This window comes from Camelus bactrianus, chromosome 2 (genome assembly GCF_048773025.1).
Source record: "Camelus bactrianus isolate YW-2024 breed Bactrian camel chromosome 2, ASM4877302v1, whole genome shotgun sequence".
NCBI classification, from domain to species: Eukaryota; Metazoa; Chordata; class Mammalia; order Artiodactyla; family Camelidae; genus Camelus; species Camelus bactrianus.
In genome coordinates, this window is record NC_133540.1 from 106,030,262 (window position 1) to 106,048,159 (window position 17,898).

Genomic DNA, 17,898 nt, shown 5'->3' on the forward strand with positions numbered 1-17,898 from the left:
GTTAGGCTTGGTGACTCCCAAGGTGGATGTCCTTGTGGTGAGCAAGATCAGAATTGCCAAGGAAGCCCCAGACACTTGAGCACTTGAGGGATGGAAGGCAGGGTGCTTCAGGGAATTAAATCAAATTCTAGGCTGACCTGCTCCCCAAGGTGGTTTAACCCCAGAAGGATGAGGGTGGTAGGAGGGCGCTTCACATCTGTATAGCAGAACGAGCACTAGTTTCGGCTGGTAATAGTCTGGCCCAATATTAGGGAAAGTCCTGTCACAGCATTGGGGGTGAGGGTGTCACAGAGCAGCACGCCCTCCACGTGGCAGGGCTGCAGCATCCTCAGCCGTTAGCCTTGATTTCCTCTGGTTGATACTTTGAGTCTTTCCTTTCTTTGTGATCCTGTGAGAATGAGGGATCTGGACAGAGATGGGGAAGCCACTAAAACAGTTGTTGAATACTTACTGAATGCTTGAGGCTTAGGGACTTGAGGAAGGACAGAGAGGAATAGAAAACAGGGTCCCTGACTTCTGGAGCTGATAGTCTGGCTGGAAATGATTTGAGGACAGTTGTGAATAGGTGTGAACACTAGAAAAATCACCAGGAAAGGACTAAATATTTGAGCCTTAGTGGTCCCAGAATACCTTCTTTCTCTCTGCGCAGCATTATAATGACCGTGACCAAGGTTTGAGAATTAGCCTGCAGTGTTTCCTAGGCTGCATCCCAGGATAAGCCACCTGGTTTCTGACAGTTTTCAGGGTGAGGAGCTGCATAAATACAGTTCTTTCCGCAAGGAGGGCCACCAGGGCCAGGACTCAGGCATAAAGTTAAAGGGGGCATGGACAGACCTGGTGATGCCCTGCTTCTCTGCGAAGCCAGGCTCTGCGGAGATGGGCACAGTTCAGGTCGTGAGGTTCTTCTGGTCCAAGTACTTGAAAGCATCAGCTTCAAAGAGCAAATAGGGCTGGGATTTCACAAAGAAATTTTAGACAAATCCAGTCCTACAACCAGAAGCATTGTCTTGTAGAGGGAGCGGTGCTGGAGAAGAAACGACCTGTAAATAGCAGTCACCTTGAACTTCCAATCAACTGTGCAAAAAAAAACACAGTTTGACTTAGAACTCTTTCCAAAATGCTCATTTGAGTTCAGAGATGTCCGTATTAAATTAGCTATGTTGGAATTACGTATGTGCCCTGAGAAAAGAGGAAGGGTTAATCTGAGCTCAGCCCAAGGGAGGCCAAGTTTGTTTCACTGGAGTCCTAGCTACTTTTCATATTTTTACTCTTCCAGGCATGCTAATGGCATGCTTCCAGGCTTCCAGGCAAATTAAATATTTAGAGGAAATCGCACTTAAAAAAATATTTGTCACTACATGTGCAGATATTACAATTAGAAAAAAATATATAGCCTGTAATCGTAACATTTTAAGAATGTGGAAACCGCTTCTGAACTACAGCCCCGGCAGTTTCTTACTCGTTGAGATTTTATTTTATTGCACTTAATCTACAAATGAATAGTGGGTTAAAGAGTCCCATGCTAATGATATTTGCTGTGCTTCTGGAGATTGTTGACATTCTAACAAAATAAGCATGTAACAACAAGGTTTTGAAACCTACTCTATAACTTTGACCAAGCATGGTGCATATCAGGTCTTGCAAATTAAGTTTACCTTTCATCGCAGACTTGCCTTAGAAGGATCACCCTCTCACGTGATGTTTTACGTTTGCACGTGAGTAGAAACTGTATATGGCGCAGGTTGGGTGTAATGAGTGGCATCATCATGGCATTGCATTGGATGTCCCATAAAGCTTTTCTTACAGAGCTTCTGTTAAAGTTTAAGCAGCCTTCCTATCATCTTCTGCAAAAACCAGCTGTGTTTCTCTCTCTCTCTTTTTTTTTTTTTAACTGTTGTGTATATTCCCACAGAATTCATTAGGATGCACTGTACCTCCAACCCCGACTGGTGGATGCCCTCAGAGGAACAGATAAACAAAGTGTTCAGCGACGCTGTGGGTCACGCCCGGCAGGGGCGGGCAGTGGGGACTTTCCTGCACAACGGTGGCTCATTTTATGAAGGGATTGATCACCAGGCTTCCCAGGATGAAGTCTTCAATAAAAATTCCCAGGATGGGTCTGGTGATTAGTGGACAGAAACCTGTCCACACTAGCAGCCGGTCCTCTCAAGAGTTCCAATTGTGAATGTCCTGTACCATCACTTTAGAATCCAAAGCATGTCATTCTGTCAGACTTTACACATCCTAAACCTTAACTCTCTTGACTTAACTTCCGTAGTTCCCAAATAGAAATCCATTTTAGGGTTGTTTGGGAAGTCTGTGGAGCCCACAGAGATTTTCAGAATACTATATTACAAAAAGAAAAAACTACAGTTGGTTTTAAATGATTATTAGTTAGACAGTGAGGATGAAAAAAGTTAGGTGAGCTCCTGGTCACCTGTTTGAAATCTTCAAGTAAGCTCTACCTCCTGAGCAGAGCTGGTCTCCACGGAGCATTGGGTTAGCGTCCTGCCCACGGGAGAAGGTAGAGACACGGCATTATCTTAAGGGACAAGGAACAAGCATTCACTTATTTCAGTTCAGATAAGTTGTCTTTATTTTCCAAAGACTTGAATTTATACTTCTCAGTGAAGACATGGGCTAGGTGACATCATGTGCTGTGTCTCCACTGACAGAGCCTATTAAAAAATCAGAGAACAGAGGCCACCTCTAGACAGTGATTAATTGGAAGTCAGCTGTTTTTCTGTTAGTTTTACAAAAGAAACTACCGTGTTGATCAGAAAGGCACTCTATGATCTCTGGAGTTGACAAACAGAAATAGTTTTCACTGTGTCAGTCAAGAAACATCCAAAGATCCGAAAGTGTTTTCAAATGCTCGGTTTTGTAGGTTCATAGATCCACAGTTCCCACAGCCTTAAATCGGGCTTTGTTGACGCAATGCCAAAGTGATGGTTTGAACAATGAGAATTTCAGTCAGTTGTTTGGTGCGCTGAGGACCAAACAAGTAGTGTGACTGATGGTATTCACCGAATTGACCAGATGTTCTGGAATTGTATACACACAGCTTCAAGGCCATTCTGACAACTATGCAATGGGCTTGTCTGTAATTTCTCTGAAATTGGAGGGTCTTTTTGTGCTGAGTTGATCTTCAGAATTTGCATAAATCTTGTTTCTCGTTGTCACCGATGGAAATGTCTCATCCCAACCGTTGCGTGCCTCCTCGCTGCCAGTCCTCTGAGTGGCTGGCTCTGGCTGAGTTAGTGCTGAACCGCTCCCACCCAGTTTCACTTGTTGACCTCCATCTGTGAAGTCAGTAGTGATGTCTTTGGAACCATTTCTTATCAACATTTGCTCTAGAGTTGCTTGAATCTATTTCTAAGGACGTCAGGTTCGGATAGGGGGGACTTCCTTTGTCGCCCTAACCAAGATTGCCACATGCTTTGTACAGCAGAGGGGGCTCGGGGGGCAGCCTTGATTGAAGGCTGCTGATATCATCTACAAACAGGACTAAAGGTTTTGAAAATGGGTTGCAACTTCATTTCAAGTTTATGAGCGTCCATTCATAAAGAGGGGTTTTTTTTTGCCACTTTTTGACAAAATGAAATAATAAATTACCCTTTATGGTCTATAATTAGCACCAACTCCATGCATGACCCTAGGAACAGGTCCTTCTTTAGCTTTTGTTATGATTTAGTTTCACCCGTTGAAAAGTTTGTTTATGGAGATGGTCATGGTCTGTTAAATGATGTGGGGGAAATTCTATTTCAGTCCTGGGGTAAGTTAGCTAAAATTTGCAAGTAAAAGAGATGATAGGGCAAATGCGATGTTGCTTATGGGAGCGGTGCAACAAATGTCTTTGACTCTCCAAGGAGAAAAGATTCTTCCTGTGGAGTTTTCGAGGTCTAGAAAGTCAATATCTCACAAGATTCTTTGGTGACAGGAAATCTTGGCCAGAAGAAAAATACCACCATAGTCTCATCTGTCTTTCCATCTTACTTTGTCTTTCTTTGCATTGCGCTTTAGTTGCCTTACTGCTGAGTACAATGTCTTTTTTTTCTGTAGCAGCCATATTTGACCACTGCCTTAAAAAAACAAACTTTCAATTCTTACCGTTTTCCTGCCAGTTTGAGAATTCCACACATCTTCACATCTCCGTGTCGTTGTGGAGCCGCATGTGTGCTGGTCTTCACTGGGGTGGCGGTGAGAGCATGTCCACACTCAGTCTCCGCTGCGGGACAGGTTGGCGTGCTCAAAGATCAGGTGCTTGCCCCACTCCTGTCAGCATCGCCTGCAAAGGCCGCTGGGGTGGGGAGGCCCGGCCTCTCAAGCCATGTGGTTGCACACAACCTTTGCTCCAGAGGCGCACCTGGTCTTCCTCCCACCTTCATTTCAGGTGAATCATTTATCAGCTGTTTGCCAGTACTTCACAAATTCTGAAACGTTGGCCATCTCATATGCACGTGAGCAAGGCCCAGAAAAATGACTGACTCAGCATCGCACGGCCAGTTCTCATGCCTCTCCGGGGTCTAGGACCTACGATCCCCTGCCCCCAGTCAGATGTTCCATTACACCATTGGTGTCGTTGCTGTGTCCTTCAGCCGAGCCCACCGCCTGACCCAGACACTGACGGCCACTTGGGCTGTGACATGGCACCTGCTTCAGTGTTTTGCTGTCTCCTCTCCTTAGTCTATGTCCCACACTGCCATTTGTGTTTCAGCTTTAGGGCTGGCGTATTACCTAGTTCATGGTGGTTGTCTGCATGGTCATCTGATTTTTAAGTCAGGGCTTGCAAAGATTGTTCACTTATTTTTTTGGTTAAGACCATTACAACCTCTGTAGCAAGGTTAGAAGCTCACCACTGTGACAACTGAACACTGTCACTGCTCTGTCAGCCTTTCAGCTGATCTCTTTGGAGAGCTGAAGATGTTGCATATTTTCTTCGTTTGATTTTCTGCATCTTTGACAGTTGGACAGATTGCTCTCGTCACAAGACACTTCAACACTCATGGCAGCTTTTAGCATCTTTCTTGAGCCATGTTAGCATTGCTGTAAAAGACTGAACTAAAACAGCTCAGCATGGGGCTGTGCTCCACCTCGTTGGCCAGAGAAGAGGTCGTAGGGCTGGCCTGCCACCACACACCAAATCTGGCATTTTTGCCAGTGACTGGGTGTGGCCCATGATCCCAGCTATCACGAGGGTCCATACCTACCCACAATGACTGAGTCTTGATTTGTCCTGAGTTTTCCCAAAGGAAAACCACATCACAGAGAGCATGCCTGCTTTCCCAGTGAACTAAACCCCAAGTGCCATTCCACTGAGCTCAGGATAACCATTAAGGGTGATCTGTTTTTGAGGACGTAGACCAGGTACCTGGGGAGGGGATCATATTCTGCTAGCAGTTGCTAAGGTCACATTTCTCAAGGTCTCTTTTGAAGGTCCACCATTCACAATCTCATGGTTTAACCTCAGTGTTAAATGTTATGGAGAAAAACTTTCTTGAAAATACTTCACTCAGTCCTTGAACCTGGGCATCATTCTCTCGGTGTTCCTCGTTTCCTCAGGTCACTGTCACATTTGTGTTTCATAAGGCTTCCCGAGGAAGGGAGCGGATATTAGAGCATTTGCAGGAAATCGTCACCTTCTTGGGTGGGGAAATTGAAGGCTACGTTACACATGTGGCTGCTTCACAGCTGTAGAGCAAGTGCGTGATTTTATATTCTGGAGCTTTCTCAGCCCTTCTTCAGCCATGAACACATGGACCTAAAAGATTTCTTCACTGGGATTGTAAGGAGATAAAAATCACTATAATAGGTTATTTGATCCAATTCCTCCATGTGTCTGATATCAATAGAATGGTTTTTCTAAATCCAGTAAATTATTCTTGTAATAGCAGACATTTTTCCAAAATCTAGACAAGAAGACAAACTTGGGAATCTACAGGCCCATGATTTCTACATTTTCTGCCACTGTTAATGGCTTGCCCTCCCTTCTGTTGCTACCAGAGAATGGACGGAGCATCAGCTTGGGTGAGATATGCACTCTTACTTCCAGAAGAGCAAACATACGTTGCCCTCAGTTACAACTGTCGTTCAGTATGTGCTCTAAAACCTAAACCTAATACCCACTAACTATGTCCTTCGTTTTTTCTTAGATTTCAATCATTTAAAAAAGTCTCATTCTTGGATAACTTCGTTTTTAGAAAAGATTTAAACATACAACATTTCTCATTCAGTGCTGTGGCATTTCATAGTACAGATCCTTGTAATTTTTGACAGCTCCTATATACCAGTTTTTAGGAATGTAATAGAAATGATTTTGCACATACGGTGCAAGTCTTGCCGGAGTATGTTTAATGCAGTGACACTTGCCAAAACTGCTTGGCAAAACATGTCAAATAGAATGCTTGAGTCAGAACTCTCGTGTGAATGTGTCTAAACAGCAGTATGTATCGTTATGACATATTTTTGTAAACATAGTGATGGCTTCTTTCAGTTGTGTAAGTACTAGATAAAAATAACCATTTCACTCAGAATAGTGTAGGAAAATGTCACCCAGTTGATGGCCATCCAAAAAGTTATTTGCGTAATCAGCCAGTGGCATTGGTTCTTCTATTTGTGTTGTTTTTTAGAGGAAGGTGAAGAATTGATATCAGACAACATGGAGTGCAAAAGCAACCCACCAATGCTTGCCTCTTAATATGTAAAATTCGACTGTAATAGATAAATTTATACATTAGAAGCCACTTTAACCCTCCATGGTACATTCAGTTGCAAGAAACATTGAGAGGACTGGACTTCACTCATCGAATGACCTGCTTGCTCAGTCAGCTCAGCTATTGAAAGCACTAAATTACTAAGTCTACATGGTGAAACTAGCCAGATTAATTCTCCTCATAACTATATAGCTGATAACATAAGGGCTAGGTTTTCACTGAATCACAGGTCCCCAAATTACAATGAAAATACATCTGCTAAGAGGACTTATTCAAAAGCCTTTTCATTCTCAGAATAATTGCCCCAGTACGAGTAGCCCATTGAGCCTTGTCCACCCTGGAAATCTATTTAGGCCCATCCCAAACCACTGACAGTAACAGTGGCTGCAGCTTATATTCACTGAGTCCTTGAGTGCCAGGTACTTTGCTAAGCACTTTAATGCATCTTCTCATTTTAGTCCTCACAGCCACTCTCTGGGCTGTTACTAGCCTCGTTTTATTGTTAAGGACACTGCCCAAGGTACTTGGCTAATAAGAGGAAATCTTTGGGTTTAGTAAGCAGAATGACTAGTTCAGTTTTCCCCTGTAGCCAAGGTTCTCAAAACCCCATCAACACTTTGGAACAAATTTGTTGTTTAACTAAAGTAGCGAGAAAATTAAAATTACCAGTTTGTTCACATTTATTTCACGGGTTCCCAGCAGTACAAAAATGCAGGGATATAACTTTAAGCTCAGTGAAGCAATGTTCTTCGGGAACAGAGAGATGTTAGAATGGCTCCGGGCATCAGTTAGCCAATGCCCATTCACTTTTCACGTCTGTTGTATTCGTAGCCTTAGAACTGATGAGTATGGTTTGGAAGAGAGGGTTTAATCCATGATGTCACTGTGAGAACTGTTGTGAAGATTTTGTAGGAAAATACAGTAATCTGTTGATTCTTTCCTGTAGTTTTGGCTTTAACATCTCTGGCTGCATTTAAGTTCAAGAGCTTGCCACGGCCTTTAGGGCCTGGCTTTGTTTCTAGGGAACAGGGCATGCCAGACCATGAGAGGAGTCCACTGGTCCAGCCCAACCCTGCCACATTGAAGCATCGCCTTTGTGTGTCTCTTCTCTCTGGAACTTTGTGTAGCAGCCTAACACTGGGGCCAACTTGCCTTTACTCTATTTTCTATGATAAAAACTTGTGGAGAAACTGTGACAAATCCATTGATCTTAATATTTTTATTGTTGAAGTCTTGTTGATTCTCTATGAATAATTTCTATTTGATTGTATTGTGTAGAGTTAATGCCCGCTAGGGACATGTTAATAAAACTATAAATGCATAGTGTAATATAGAATAGCAAGATTTTTGTGAACAATTTATATAGAAGAGTAAGTTGTTTTTTAAGTGTTAGGCACATTTCTTTTAGGAACTTAAAATGTTATAAGAGTTTTTTAAACATTCAATATTTTTAATTATAAGAAACATTTGTTACTAGAGCCAATTATTTCAGGTGTTCTAATTGGAGTATTGATTTTATTACCTCATATACCTCTAGAATGCCACATGTTCTGTTGGAGAGAAAATTGCACAATAAATGTCAAGTCTCTGTTAAGTGTTGTAGCTTGCTTTTTGCATCTTTTTGTAATTCATTCAAGACGCTTTTTGGGGGTTTTTTTTTTAACAGAACTGTTTTTCTCCCTAATGCTAAGGCTTTTCTCTTGTATCTGAATGCCAAGAAAATTTTATGCTTAGTACCCAAATAAAAAGATACTCAGTTATGTCAGGGAACTGACCAAAAACCACCCAGAAAAATCCATGTGATCTAGTGAATCAAAGGGACAACCAGAGATGATCTAAGGGTGACATATAATCCAAGATTTCCATCCAGTATTTTGTATATTCACACTTCAAACACACATGCTTCCTACTCATAGTTCCATCCTATCAGGGAGAGAAAGACCCCTACAGCTGCTACTCATGACTTAACAATGAACAGATGTTGATTATTGGTGGTTTTTGAACAGTGATCTGAGTGCAAAAGCGAAGTAAGTAGCTATGACTAAATAAGGTAGCATAGTTTTTGCTCCGCGTTTCTACTTATTGCATAAAATAAATCTACTGTCAACCATTATTGAACAGAGAAATTGAATAAATATCATTCATATATCAGAGTAGGTAAAAACTAAGACAAAACACATTTTCTCATTTTAGGAAAAATAGATGTTTTATTTTTGCACTAGAATATGCAATGTTCTAACCAGTAATTTTGGAAGAAAAAAGCAATAATTTAGTCCAAATAATTTGGGTTTGAATTGGGATATCAATTAAAATGAAATTTAAATTATTTTATTGTTCTAAAGCATTAAAAGAGGATTATTAGTACCTTGGGTTTTTTTTTTTTTTTTTTTTTAATATTTTGCAGCAGAACCCACAGGGTAAAGCTACAGGTCAAAAAAGTATTAGGAACAAATTCAGCAAGGTTGCAGGATACAGGATTGATATACCAGAATCAGTTGTACATCTCAACACCAGCAAAAACATCAGAAAGAATAAAATGCTTAGGAATAAGTTTAGCAAAATAAGTGCTAGACTTACACATGGCTAACTACAACATACAACTGAAAGAAAGTTTAAAACATCTAAATAATGAGAAGACATCCCATGATAATGGAGTGGGAGAATCGATATTGTTAAGATGGCAATACTCCCCAGATTGACCTACAGCTCCATTGCAATTCCTATCTAAATCTCAGGTGACTTCTCTGCAGAAATTGACAAGCTGATCCTAAAATTCTTAAGGAAATACAAGGAACCCAGACAGCCAACAAAAATCCTTACATTTGTGGTCAATTGATTTTTAACAAGGATGCCAAGACAATTCAATGGGGAAAGAATCAACTTTTTAGCAAATGACCCTGGGACAATAGGATATCCACAACCAGAAGAATGAAATTGGACCCCTACCTTACACCATATGCAAAAATAATTCAAAGTAGATCACAGACCTACAAGTAAGAGCTGAAATTATAAAACTTTTAGAAGAAAAAATAGGAATAAATCTTCATGATCTTGGATCAGGTGATGGTTTCTTCAAGAAGACGCCCAAAACATGAGCAACGACAAAAAAGGATAAATTGTATTTCATCAAAATGAAAACCTTTTGTGCTTCCAAGAACAACATGAAGAACAAAAAGATAACTCATAGAATGGGAGAAAATATTTGCAAATTATATATCTGATAAGAGACTTGTAGCCAGTGTATATAGATCTCTTACAACTCAATAATAAACAAGTAGCCTAATTAAAAGTGTGCAAGGGATCTGAATATATGTTCTCAAAGAAAGATACACAAATGGCATATGAAAAGATGCTCAAAATCATTAGTCATTAGGGAAATGCAAATTAAACCACAGGGAAATACCAATTCATTAGGATAGCTAAAATGAAAAAGATAAATTTATCAGCTAGGATATGGAGAGGTTGAAACCTTCATACATTGTTGATAAGAATGAATGTAAAATGGTGCAATCAGTTTGAAAAACAGTTTGGCATATCCTTAAAAAATTATATAGAGTTATCACTTCCACTCATAGGTGTATACCCAAGAGAATTGAAAACATGCCTACACAAAAACTTGTACTCAGATGTTAATAAGAGCTTTATTGGTGCTGCCAAAAAGTGTAATCGATCCAAATGTCCATCAGTTGATGAATGGATAAACAAAATGTGGTTTGTGTCTACAGAATGGAGTATTATTGTTCAGCCACAAAAAAGGAATGAAATACTGATATGTACTACAACATGAATGAACCTTGAAAACTTCATGCTAGATGAAAGAAGCCAGACCAGAAAGGCTACTACGTACTGCATGGTTCCACATACATGAAATGTCCAGAATAGTCACTAGAATGCTGCTCAGTACACAGTTTACGTAAATTAAGGAACAGGTATATTATGATACAATCCCTTTAAAGTTGATTATACATTCATGCAATATATTGACTGAGAGCCTGATGTGTCTGGCACTGCGTCATGTACTGTGTCCCAAGGACAGAAGCTACACAGCCAATGGCTGAGTAACCATTTGGAGAAAAATGACCAAGACCATTATGAATTATGAGAAAATCCCAAGTTCCACTGAGCAACGTATTCCCCCAATAAAGCTGTATTTAAAATGCTGAACCAGGCATAAAATGAGAAAGCAAATGCCACTGAGTGTCTCTATCATATCAAGACAGTTCAAAAAAAAAAAAAAAATGACGGTTCAATTTGAGCATCTCAGCCAAAGTACATGCCAGTTCAGGGAAAGAATTATCCATGTTTGGTTTGTGTGCTCCCAGTACTGATGGAATCATTCTTTCTCTCTCCCTTTCTCCATCTCTCCCTTAAGGCTGTTGTTCAGACCTCACATGGACACCATCTTAGTAATACACACCTGGTATTTCAGCTCGACTGTCAGGAAACAGCACAGTCAATCTGAGAAGAGTTTGATTAAAAAAAAAAAAAAAACACTTGATACAAAGGTGTGAGCAGAGAGGCCCGGAACTCCAACAGGGAGTGTAGTCTCCAGACCCAGCACTGTCATTGACCCGAAGAGGCGCGGTGAGTGAGCGGTTGGTGGCAGTGGAACTAGAGAGGGCTGTGTGTGGAGGGGGCTCCCTGCAGGGAAATGTGATCTCCATGTAAGGAAACATGGTTAGACTTTGCAGAGCCTGCAGGGAGGGAGCCAGAAGAATCAGTGCCTGACCTCTTCCTCCCTTCTGCCTCCTTCAGCTGCTCCCCTCTAGCTGAAAGCAACTGGAAACCAGAGGGCAGAAGAGCCCATTGACGTCCATACGGGTCGGCCCCCTACAGAGCAAGGGGGAGAAGGACGAAAGGGAGGGAATTGGGCACAACTGATAATGGGGATGAATTGGATAGTTCAAAGATGTCTTTGGTTCCGCTTCACTGAAATCCTGAGAGTTGACTTCTTTACATAAATGACTTCTTCATTCTTAACAATTTGAGTAGTAAGTCAGTAGTTTAATGCTTTACCATCATTATTGCAATGACTCTTCTTAACAAGCTATAAGGTAAACAGTAATACTGTCCCCGCTCTACAGATGAGTAAACTGATGCTTAGAGACATGGGCCCAAGGTCACAGAGCTAGTCCTGGCAAAGCAGTGAAGCCAAGATGCCAATCCAGGCAGTCCAACTGCAGGTGAGAAGCCCGTGTTTCACCCACTCTAATAAAACTGATCTTTGAAGGCTTTGAGAAAAAAGTTGCGATGAGGCTGATAAAACAGTAACTACGTAAGTCTGTAACTACTTCTTAAGTCTACCCAGCTCTGGCTGATCAAACTATAATTCATCTCAATTTGGCCCGAGCAGACTGCTGCTCAAAATCCTGAAAAAAACGCCCAGATGAACATTGGTGCAACTCCTGGGTCCCAGGTGAGTCTTGGTTCTGATTCAGTCCTGAGCCCCATAGACACAGTCTCAGTGCCTCCGTCAGCAGTCCTGTGTTCACCGGTCCCGATGTTTAAGAAACATGCTTGCTTCTATAAGTGAATGAGTGAACGAATGAAGGACTAGATAAATGAATAAGGTGGGATGAGATACATCAAAATAGAACATCTTGAAGCTTGTACTCATCAGTTGTCAAAATTTTAATAAATCAGTTTCAACCGTGGTTTTGAAATACAGTTTTCAGATAAACATTCTCATCTAACAAGCATTAGGGACTAGACTGATCCTGAGTTTTTTTACCTTCTTTACTATTAAAAATTAAAATTCATCAGGGCACAAGAATAGTTTAGAATACCACTAATGAAAATGAAATTTAGTGAGCAGTAAGCTCTGTAGTTAGATAGAAGCAGAGGTATCAGAACACGTAACTATAAACATTTTTAAAAGCTAGAGTCCACTTCCCAGCAATAAGTGAAGTTTAAACATTCCTCAATTTCTGCCAGATTCTAAAAAGAAATTCAAGCCTTGTCGAGATATGAGGAACAGGGAGAAATGTCTTCTAGTCTGTCTCCTTTTTGGTGCCAATAACAAGGATTCTTCCTCCTTCCTGGCAACATAGAAGCATTTTCAACTCACTTTTAAAAACATAATAATTGTGTTTAATTGTGGCTTGTGCTGGGTTTTCTATTAACATTTTGTGCTTAATAATTATTATTTATTTTTGGTGTATTTTTGGATATTTTTTTTTCTGTGACTACAGAAGAATGTCAAAGCCAAAATTAGGCACGTGACATGTGAACTATATGTTAGCTTAAAAATTCATAAAAATTGGGGAATTCTGTCACATTTCTCTGGATACTTAATGGGAGAAAATCTCGTGAATCTACAGGGAACTATAAACATTTGTTTAATGAAGACATGTATAATCCTGATGAAAAATATAAAAGAAGCCATTTCTCAGAAGTTTCATTAATAATTGAGAAATTATGGATAGAAGGAATTTAGAGATCTTCTAATTCATCAGGCAATTGCTATCACTTATGGGAAAGTAAGGCCCAGAACTCTCTAGTATCTTGCTCAAATTCAGGCAGGTATTTACTAGCCATGCCAAAATGAATATCAAAATAATACAGTCCCCTAGAACTATAAGATTTTTACAACTATGTGTCCAAATTTCTTACTGGTGTGTTTCGCTTTTTCCCTTGGCTGCCAGGAAGCCGAATGTTAATTTATATCTCAATTGCAGCTTCCCTTAGCTCAGGTTTCTGGTCTGCTTATTCTCTACCACCCTCAGCCATCTTTTTCTGTTCTTGTCTTTGCATTTAGGTTTGAAAGTTTATTGTCACCGTGCTTTATTCTTATAAGCTATTTTTACCTGGAAATAGATGAAGTATGGATAAGTATATTCGAATGCTTCCTAGAACATAAATTGTAGTATTCAACAGCTAATCCCAGAAATAAGAAATCTCCTTTACCCCTTCCTGCCACCTATTCCACCCACCCACCCCCAACACTAACAAAAACGTTTCAAACTATTCATTCCAGTTTATGTATCTGGAATCTATTTCCTCAACCTTCACTTGCCCACCAGGATTCTGTCCCCTCTTTGTCTGCAGTGAGGATAAGAATCTTAATGGATAAGGAGAAGTGAGGACCTTGTCCAAAGATAAAGACATGTGATGTCCAGGGGACCTGACCCCTCTCTCTTGGAGGTCCTAGTTAGGAGCTTTTGAGCAGAATTAGCTCTGAACAAATATCTGTTGTCTGACAAGAGTTGGAACAGGAAGTAATTTAGGAAGAGAGAAGCAACTCTGGCTTCAAGCTACTGGGGTCTCAAGGTTAATTTGTTACTGCAGCATAACTTGGTCTGTCTTGACTCACATTCATAACTCCTTTGGGTCAAGACCACTCTGAAAATCGTATAAAAACTAGGGACTCTCCCTACATGAGCATACACGCAGGCTGTTCAGGAAATTCGAAGGGGTTCTTGAATCCCCTAAAGCTTATCCATGGTCCCCGTGTTAAGAACTCCTAATCAAGAACCTTCTCCTCTGCTCAAAATCGCTTTCCCTGACAGCATATCTTACAGCTTTTTGTTTCTTCGTGTAGTATTTGTTGGCTACATAGAAAGGCTGTGGAGTAAAATGAATTGCTCTAAAATATTAAAATGAAATGCCCAAATCATTAGTTAGAAAGAGGTTATCAGAAAGACAAATGGATGAACCTGTTCCAAAAATGAAAATTCCCTTATAAAAAAAGCATTGTGCTACAGTCATATTGAAACAAAGCAGCTTTACTCCCCAACACGCCCTAAAAATTAACTCACATGCCTTCTCAAAATGATGCAAGCCTTAATCTGGCGGGTTCTTTAATACTCAAAACTTTATGGTCTATTAATAAAAATATTTATAAGGAAACATTTTTTTAAAGACAATCATTCTGGACTAGAAGCAATCCTTCCCATTCCGTTAAGCAGACGCGCCTGCGCGTTTACATCGCAGGCAGGCACGCCCTGCAGACTCCGCCACCCACGTCATTCTCCCCTGGTTCTGGGCGCCACCACCGCCCCCCACTCTCTGCTCCCCTTTAATCCGAAAAGCAAATGCAATTGTTTGAGTGCCTTTGGTCTATGCAGTGACATCTGTTCAAGAAGCAGGTGTTTCTGTCGCCCAGGTACTAAGTGTCTAACCAGGAAGATACTTGGGGAGAATGTTTAAAAGCTGGTCACTTAAATTTTGTTCCTAAAATAAAGCAACCTTTACAAACAAGTCACCCAGATACTGATCCAGCGCTTTTGTAAAACCTTTAAAATCATTGTTTCTGTCCCTTCCTGCTCCGCTTCTTACCCAACAAATAACAAAAACTGATTTTATTTCCATCTCCCTTTGGAGCTCTCTGAAGTCAAACACCCAATTTTATTTTACATTCCTTTTTCTTTTTTAAGCATTTACGGAGTCTTCAGCATGTGCTAAGCCCTATGCAGGTGGTCAGTCCTGGGTCTGCCCTTGGGGGTCCTGCTCCCTGTCACCAGGAAGAAGATGGGATACGAAGGAAACAGTATTGTGGTCTTTTCAGGATGACACTGAGCACCTTTCACATCAGCTGCACCTGGTCGCTGGACTCCAGCTAGTGAGCTCTGGTTGGAGAGAATCAGAACTAGCTGCTGCTGCGAGATGTGGTCTTGTTGAGACAGGGAAGTGGGGTCTCCCAGAACCGTGCCTGGCTCAGTTTCCCCAGGACACAGCTCAGGATGAAGGCTGCAGGTTCTGGGTGTGCCCCTCACTCTGCAGGCTACATCCATTACAATGTATTTTACTGCTCTTTATAAATCATCCGCACACATTTTTAAATGGGCTGCTAAAAGTGAAGAGCTTTCTTCTGAAGTCCCGTGATTATAGCATGTGTTGTAATGAAAGATTCCCAGTTAAATCTTTATTCTTAAAAACCATCATTCTTTTCACAGATTGGCAAGAAAAGGATGAATAACTTTCAAAATAATTGCGGGTGACAGTTCTTCCTACTCGAGAGACTCCATTAAAAACATGTCATGTGGCTCCAAGCATGCTGAAGTTGAAAGAATTGTTTTATTACTAAACTATCTTACTTACTGTCAACTTCTAGCTTGGTGGCTTTGTAACAGAGTCAAAGTCTTCGATATGTTTGGAAAAGAAAAAAATAGCTATTTCCATTGATGACCTGCAAATAGGTCATCCTGTCTTCTGTCACAGTATCCTGCTGCTTTCATAGCACCTATGGCAATATTATAATTATACATTTGTGTGATTCTTTGTGTGAAGTTTTTGTGCCTCATGAGACTTTTAGCTCTATGATATTGGGGGACATAATTATTTTTCTCACCTTTTCAGATCTTTTGCCTACCACAGAAACTTGCATATTGTATGGACTGCCAAAATATTTTTTTATGTGTTGGTGTACTGTGCTCATATACGTGTATGTACATAGATGATGAACACAGCAAAAAGCTTTTAAAGATTTGAAGGAAGGGGGAGGGTGTAGCTCAAGTGGTAGAGCACATGCTTAGCATGCACAAGGTCCTGGGTTCAATCCCCAGCACCTCCTCTAAAAATAAATAAACCTAATTACCTCCGCCCCCCCAAAAAAAAAATTAAAAATAATACAATAATAAAGATTTGAAGGAGATTTGTGGGAAATGATTTAGGTTGTCCTCACCATGGTCAGTGAGGCAGGGCCCATCTGCAGTCCTTCTGGTTGCTGACACCATGTCATCCCACCCCCTCATCTGTAGAGAATCTAGGCGTATCCTGACCTGTGCTGGATAGTGAAGATAGATGGGAAAACCCTCAAGAAATAATGCTGTAACGCTTGACCATAATTTGAAAAATGAGAATATATTTTATTATATAGGCATGCAGAAATTTAAATGTCAATCATATGCACAGCTGTTGGAAGACCTAAGTTTAGTTCTTCAAATTATACTATACACAACGAGAGCTAGGATGCATACACACACACACACTACAATACTTCGGCATTCAATAAAGTGCAGAGACCTTGGAAGACACGGACCTGAATTGAAACCCCAGCCCCAGTCCACACTGGCTGTGTCACCTTGAGCAAGTTAGTAAAGCTCTCTAAGTCTCAGTTTCCTTATCCGTAAACTACCTCTTTGACTTAACATAAGAATTGAAGCTAATATCTTGCTATCTGTTTTTTATTTGTCTCATTGTCACTTTGTTCCTTGTTTATTGACTTGTTTGGGATTTGCTGAGTATTTATTATGATTCCATTTTATCTCCACCCTTGGCTTACTAGCCATACCTCTTTGTGTGCATGTGTGCGTGTTTTAGCAGTTGCTCTACGATTTATAATGCACATCTCTAACTTAATCACAGTCTGCCTTGAAACAAAGGCAAACCACTTCGTTAATAGTGTAAGAACCTGCAACAACACACCTCCATTTCTCCGTTCCTGTCCTTTGTGCCATTGCTGTCATATTTTTTAATTCTACATTTTATGGGTTTTTTTATAACTCAATTCCACTTTGGTCAAAGAACATACTTTGTATGATTTAAATCCTTTTAACTTTATTGAAACACGTTTTATGGTGAAACATATGGTATTTATTGGTAAATATTCCGAGTGACCTTCAAAGGAATGTGCATTTCTGTGTTGGGACAGAAGGTACTATAAATGTCAAACAGGTCGAGTTAGCCGACAGTGTAGTTCACCATCGTCTGTGTACTTAACTGATTTCTCAGTCTACTTCCACTGATGGTGGTGAGAGGGGCACTGTGTGGATTTATACCCATTTCTCCTTCCGGTTCTGTCGGTTTTTCCTCATGTACTTTGAAGCCCTTTTTAACAATGAGACTGATCTCCTTAACCAAGAAACCAGAATTTGTATCTTCAGGTAAGCCTTATTCTTCAAATTAGTAATTACCTTGAAAGGACATGAGCTTATTTTATGGTTCATATTGTTTGTAAGGCTTCTCCTATAAAATGAGCTGATGAGCCACAAACACGAAATAGATTTCATTACAGAGTCCCTTTTTTTTTAACCTAAAATAATAATAACCAGCTTACCCATCCACCATATTCATCAGTCTAGGATCCAACTAGTTTTGATTGCTTCCCCCCAAATTCAGTTTATCCTCAAAAGATGAAGATATCCATTATTGCTCAGTCCTGTTTTTACAAATGGGTCACCATCTAGTTAACTACCAAGCAGGTGTTCCAAACACGGCCTAAAGATGGTCGCGTTGTTAGAATAAG

At 40.5% G+C, this 17,898-nt stretch overlaps 1 protein-coding gene across 1 annotated transcript in view; it reads left to right on the forward strand.

Annotated features, from left to right (window-relative positions):
* Positions 1 to 8,307, forward strand: part of BEND4 (BEN domain containing 4) — a 33,898-nt gene extending 25,591 nt beyond the window's left edge. Inside the window, exon 5 of the mRNA XM_074348572.1 lies at positions 1,913 to 8,307. Coding sequence (XP_074204673.1) covers positions 1,913 to 2,130 — 218 coding nt within the window. The 3' untranslated portion in view covers positions 2,131 to 8,307. The remainder of the gene's footprint in view (positions 1 to 1,912) is intronic.
* The last annotated feature ends 9,591 nt before the right edge of the window (positions 8,308 to 17,898 follow it).